The 6,771-nt window shown below is 39.0% G+C and overlaps 1 protein-coding gene across 1 annotated transcript in view; it reads left to right on the forward strand.

The window, feature by feature from the left end:
• Positions 1 to 6,455, forward strand: part of LOC104159326 (dystonin-like) — a 71,813-nt gene extending 65,358 nt beyond the window's left edge. Inside the window, exons 40-43 of the mRNA XM_009697208.1 lie at positions 183 to 382; positions 850 to 957; positions 3,690 to 3,813; positions 5,195 to 6,455. Coding sequence (XP_009695510.1) covers positions 183 to 382; positions 850 to 957; positions 3,690 to 3,813; positions 5,195 to 5,460 — 698 coding nt within the window. The 3' untranslated portion in view covers positions 5,461 to 6,455. The remainder of the gene's footprint in view (positions 1 to 182; positions 383 to 849; positions 958 to 3,689; positions 3,814 to 5,194) is intronic.
• The last annotated feature ends 316 nt before the right edge of the window (positions 6,456 to 6,771 follow it).

The following is a 6,771-nucleotide window of genomic DNA, read 5'->3' on the forward strand; positions in this document are numbered from 1 at the left end:
CATAAAGTATTAGAATAAGCAAGTTCTGCACATAACTCTTCTGTGTCCAAAATAAATGCATTACACAGTAATGCATTTTATTTATTGTTAAAATGTGTTGGAGTTGGCATGGCAAAAATGACAATGAACAACCTTCTGACAATTTTCATATCTGACTAAAGGAACACCTTTCTTTACTGCAGCTAAAGGGAGGACAAATGTGGAGCTGCGTGAAAAGTTCATTTTGGCAGATGGTGCCAGTCAGAGCATGGCAGCTTTCCGACCGAGGGGCCGTAGATCACGACCCTCTTCAAGGGGTGCTTCTCCCAACAGATCTACTTCTCTGTCAAGTCAAGCTGGCCAGGCAGCTGCCCCACAAGGAGTTGCTACAAGTACACCAAAGGTAAGGAGAAATGTACAAAACTGCACGGGTTAACAAATGGGGTATAGATTTATTTTTTTTTTTTCCCTCCCTCCCTTGCTCCAACAATACTGGTGCTTTCCCTAGCTGATAGGGAAGAAGTATCTCAATTTTATTTCATAGTCTGGGGAAGATCTGAGAAGTCTTTTCAGTGTATTTCCTCTAGCGTTTGTTTGCAACATGGGGATAGAAGAATTCTTTACATTTAAGCCACATGAGCTAACTGGCAATTTGGGAGTTCCTCTGAAAGAGCAATGAACCTCTCCATTTTGTTAAAAAATAAGCTCTGCCATCTCTTTGTTTCAGAACATTTGTCATCAACTCTTTCTGCTTAATTTTTATTTCTACTATGAGATTTTATCTCCCTGTGAAAGCTGGGGTATCCTTCTCCATGACATTGTTTTCCATCTACTGTCCTTCATATTTTGATTTACCGTTGTTTCATACAGACACCCCATCATTTAACACGCAACTATGGTAAACCATGGTTGACAAACAGCAAAACGTCAACTCCTAAGCCACCAGAATCTTCAGACTATCAAGGGTCGTCTGCAGAGGTACAGTAAGGACAGAGATTCTAGTCTATTGACCTTCCTTCGCTAAAACTGTCACTTCACTAACAGCCACTAGATTTTCAATGCTTCAGAGCTGCAACATCCTTTGCATATTAATGCATTGCCTTTATTTTAGACCTTTGTCAAATTATTTCTTTCCTTTTTTTTTTTTTCCCCGCAAGTCTTTTTTTTTGATGTTCTGTTTATTACAGTTTTTGACTTTTAGGAAAACTCTGCCTCAATGAATTTATGTTTAAAGTGCAAGCGGTTAATAAATCATAACAGTATGCAATGAACTGGTTGAGCTAATGTGGAAAAATAATTAATTTTTTTAAAAAAATAAAGCAGTTCATATACTTTGCAGGTTTCTTTCCTAAAGTTGTTTACTTTTAGTTCAGAAAGTACTGTAGTATTCATGAACTGCATGAATGAGATTAATAAATCATGATCTCCAGTGCAAAACCACTAAATCAAGAAAAACCCAATCACTGTGAAGAAGATAGCACAAAAGGCTTTCCAACAACTGAAAGTTTTGTTTAGGGGCGTAGTGACCAATCGTTGCTCTAAGAAGATAACTATTTGATGACTTAACAGGAAATGAGCTTTGCTCTTATTTCCAGCCCATGACTTACATAGAAATTGCTAGTAGCAATTAGGATTGTGCCAGCAATTAAGCTGTATGACCAAAATTTGAATGGACTTGAAGCCAAAGTGTCTCCTTTAATGTCATTACAGTCAGTGAAAAGATTGCAGCTGGATCAGACTGCAAACTGACTTGTCACTTGTAGGAGTTACTCTTGCCCTGGGTGAGGGGAAGCTTGTGCTACCATCACCTCTTTTTGTATCTGCTTTTCACAAATCCGCACGTTGATGCCTATTGCTATTCATGTGACACCTTTGGGTGCTAAGTTTACATGACCTTGGTGTGGCTTTGCTCAAAGGTACATAACGAAATTTTCACTCCCTGTGCGAGTGGGTGCATTACTTGTGAACGCTGCAGGTGTCTGTATGTATACAGCACTTCAAGCACACAGGGCTGTTGCATAGAATGATTAACATTAGCACAAAGTTGAGCCAGTCGTCAGTTTCTACTATATTCCTGTATTTTCTTTCATCTCTTAGCTGTAACTGAATTGTAAGATTAATTGATGGTACTTTGGAGGGTTTATAGACACAGAAAGGTGGTGTTGTTTTCACTGAATTACAATGAGGTGAAGGCAGTTGGCATTGATTTCGAATGGGGGCACTGTATTTCTCACCTGCTCTTACAACTGCCAGTAGTTTCAGTGAGTTTCTTTTATGTAAACCACCATGGTTTAAGATTGTAAATGGAATGGGTAGGTTGCAGTGAATTTCTGAGGCATTCTGCAGCATTTTCTGCCCAAGAGAGTGGTTATTTATTTTATATGTAGACTGCATTTGGGTTTAGGGAAAAACTGAAGAACAAGCTCACTCTCTTCTTCTTCTTGCACTAGTGATTCTATCCCGATGCCTTGCGCAAAGTGCAGCAGCTTCAGCGGAGGTAATGGAGAGCATTCCCTTTCTCCTTATCCTCCTAAGCAGTCTCTGTAGAGCAGAGATTTCCAAGGTGTGGCTGGCTGGATGTTAAGCACTTGTACTTGGCTGTAAAGAGAGTTCAACCTTGTGACCATCCCTGTCAGAGCCAGCAGATTGTCTACTCTGTAGCATCTCAATGCTCTTTTGTTCAGATGTGCCAGAAGTGGTCCAAGCCGGCAGCTGCCAGGCAGGCTCCTGCTAGACCTCCACTCGGTGCTTAGCTCTAGGCAGCTCCCCACACACGCCTCAGTCTTGGTGTTCTACCCCACCATTGTCCGGGGGTCAAAGGCACAGAACACAGGATCCTGGGATCCGGTCCACTCAACATGCCGCATCCATCACTACAGTGTTTGCTCTTCTTTTTGGATATTTACTTAGTATTTTTGTGTTGATTAAATGAATATTAATACTGTAGTGTTCCACTTGTTTGCATGCACCTCCTATCTGGTATGCTACATGCATTTTGAGATTTGAGGATTTGATTCTTGTGGCTTTGAAAGAAGTCTTCCCATTTGGGCCAGATTGTAAGTCAAGGCGGCTTTTAATTCATAAATGAGAAAGAAGTGAGTGTAAGACTGTGGAGTAGAGACATTTCAGACAATATATTGACAATAAGAACTTTTAAAATTAGTCCTATGTCTTTTTTTTTCTAGCAAAAGGTTTTGAAATTTGGTAGTTCTGTTTTGCTGTCAAAATATTTATAAAATTGAAACAAATGTATTCACCACCTATAACCACAGTCAAAATGGTGGAAAGTCAAGTTATGCAGACAAAAAACCTCAACTACTTGTCGCGAAGTCATGTACTATCAGCTAATCTTACGTGCATGACTAATTATAAGAAGGTAGCATTTTTCTTTCTTTATATGCACTGAAATACACACAAAGAATGCTAAAATGTTAATGTCAAGCAGACTGTTAAAGTGATTTTTTTGTTGTTGTTGTTTTACATTTGGACTACTTCAAATGCTAACTGCTAAAGGAATGTTCAAAACTTTACGTTATGAAAAATGTGCATAGTGACTCAAACCAGTATTTCAGATTCACAGTGAATGTTGTTATGATGATCATATTCTAAGCCATGTACTACCTAATACTAGACCTTATCTTCCATAGCGATAATTGAAAAAACCCATACCTGGTTTTGAGTTATTTTTGTTTGTTTGTTGTTTTGCATAGGGAACACCAATTCAAGGAAGTAAACTCAGACTGCCAGGATATCTATCAGGGAAGGGTTTCCACTCTGGAGAAGACAGCAGCATCCTGTCGACAGCAGCTACCAGAGTTAGAGCTCAGTTTGCAGGTGAGTCTCTTTAGATCTTGATCTACCGCTTGCTTTGTTTTCCACCTGAATACTTAGGGTCACATTAGGGTGCAAGGGAGATGTCAGAAGAACAGGCAAGAGTGAGTCTCCTACTGTCTCCACATTAGTGTTGCCAAGGGTGCACGTAATCAGGATAATGGTTCTCTGTTCACATGGTTGGCACAGCAGGTACGTTCAGCTCTGGATGTGCAAATTCATGACTGCGGTCTTCTTAACAACGGTATCACCGATGTGTCTGGCTAAGGAACTAGGGAAGAAGCCTTGACTTAGAAAGAAAGGGTTCAGTTCTTCACAGTATTCAAGTTATGCTCAACCGTGGTGGAGCAAAGGGGTCCCTTGATAGTGACTTGTCCATTTCTTTTGAAAGAAAACCTGCAGGGGGCAGCTGTAGGTGACCTTATTAATGAAGTATCCCATAGAGATTTTTAAAACAGTATATGAAAATAGAAAGCATGAAGCTGCACTCTTCCAGGATCCTCAGAGCAGCCCTGTATAGGGGTGAGGGGTAGATGATTAGAACAGAAGATAGCTTTACTGGCTTTCCCTCACATAACCTCTGCAGAGCATACTGAGCAGTACTGGAATGTCCTGTTCAAAGAGTACATGTCTTTTAAGTTAGAAATTATTTGAAAAATGAGCCTCCTAAGATTTCAGTTTCAACTTGGTGTTCTTCAGACATACAGGGAACCAGATTTGTCAAGATCAAAAATATTCAATAAGTAATTGGAAAATTATGAAAAACCACATTAATGGTTTTCTGTTTAAGATTCTTTGTTGTGGCTTTTTTCTTCGTGGCACATTGTCTAGGTAGGCTTTCACTTTAGCAGGCTTGCTGAGAGCTCATTTACTCAGCCCTTTGTTTAGGAGAATGTGTACTCTGTCCTTGTTTACTCACAGCTTTCAACTGTGTGGTTTTGAATTTTAAAAAAAACAGAAGGGTACACATTTAAAAACTGGGATATTCATCTGCATCTCCAAAGTACCTATATTGAGAAATCCTGAATTCATTAAGAGGCCAGATACTGGATTCTTAGAATTCATAGCTGAGAAAATGGCAGGGGAAGGAAGGGCTCTGGCTGTTGGGTGAATATACAATGCATGTCTACTAAGTCAAGAAAAGTTGCCAGGATAATACATTTTTAATGAGATGTGCTGGTGATGAGTTAACTATGTCTTGGCATTTGATCTCACATTTCCTTCTCTTTAGTGGGAGATGTGGCATCGTCTAGCTTGGCTGGCAGAGGTCTAAAGTTTAGTTTGTGCAATGAGGAGTTTTTGGGGTTGCCAAAGACCTAGGAAGGACCTGCATACCTTTTCCATCCTTACCTCTAATGCTGATGGATATCTTTTCTCTTTCTAGAAACCAGAAGAACTCCAAGCAGACCTGGAAGCCGAGCAGGAAGCAAGGCTGGCAGTAGGTCAAGCAGCCGCCGAGGCAGTGACGCATCTGACTTTGACATTTCAGAAATCCAGTCTGTATGCTCAGATATGTCAGAGACTGTTCCTGCTATAAGCAGACCGACACCCCGAGCAGGTTCTCGGCCAGGATCAACCAAACCTTCCAAAATTCCAACTCCCCAGAGAAGGCCACTAGCTAGCAAATTGGACAAGTCTTTGAAGAGATAATATGATTGGCTCCGTAAAGGTCTTTTCCTTTTTGCATTAAGTATTTAAGTTTGCAAGATGTAAAATATTATGTAGAAATTATTGTGAAATATCACAAGAGGTGGATTTTTAATTCTGCAGATGGCCTTATTTGTGTATTTGTCGTCTTACCTTATGTGTATAATTTTTGTCAGATTTGGTTTTGTTTATGCCATATCCTGTGAGAAGGGGGAAGAGTTTTAATGTAAACTAACAGTTGTACACAGTAATGTGTAGAAAGTACGCTAAAAATAATAGCTGAATGTACAGTGTACTGAATGTACAGTAAGTCTTTGCAACCTGAATAAAATAGGCCTATCACTATGTCATTAGTTAACAGTAAAGGATACCTCATGATTTTTCTTTAAAAAAAGAAAAAGAGAATACTAAAAAGCCAAAAGACACAAATACACATTTTGAGCCAACTAAACAAACACTAGAAGGATGTACGTCAAAACTGCTAAGGAATACAAACCCACATTCACAGTACCCTTATTTATACCGCATCTCTCAGAGAACTCACAGAGTTAATTAAGCACTTGCCAGTAATATGATACTCCAATACCTTGCAGCATTTCTGTGCCATTGCTTTCAATGAGGCCAGACACATTCTGGATATCTGAACTATTATTCTGTAAGAATACTAATACAAAGTGCATTCATGTAAATGTGAGGTTTTCTTTTGCTTGAGTGGATGGTAGCACTGTATCATTGAACTCATTTTGTATCAAAGCAATTTTGCTTGCAGAAAGCTCCGAAATAAACATGTCCCTTAACTTTATTTCTATTGTATTTCTTATTTCACAGGAAGATAATTTTCTGCTTTATTTTTTAGGGAATATATCATTTCAGATGACCAATAATTACCCTAGGAACATAGGCTTTAATGTGATTTCCCATTATCAGCAATCAGATTTTGGTTAGCTACTGTGTTTATTTAATAAAACACTGAATTGCACATATCAGATCATATGAAATTATATATAATTATTGCATGTTGACAATTATTTTCTCCAAATTAAACTGTGACATTTATATACCATGTATGAAAGGCATAAAGAGTAATTCAGTGGCTCTTTTTCTCAGCAAAATATTTTTACCATTCATGGATTGTTTGAAAGGATTACTAATAGTTCATTTTCAGTGGAGAAAGGATGCAGCTTCAAATGGAAGTGCTGTAGAAAGGCTGGGTAGATGCTGTAGTAAGTAGTCCCTAGAAATTCAGAATGCTCTTTGATAATGTCGGAAAGACTCGGGTAGAATTCTGAAGTCTTACGGAGAGGAGTCAGAGCC

This window comes from Cariama cristata, unplaced genomic scaffold (assembly GCF_000690535.1).
Source record: "Cariama cristata isolate BGI_N322 unplaced genomic scaffold, ASM69053v1 scaffold45573, whole genome shotgun sequence".
Classification (NCBI taxonomy): Eukaryota; Metazoa; Chordata; class Aves; order Cariamiformes; family Cariamidae; genus Cariama; species Cariama cristata.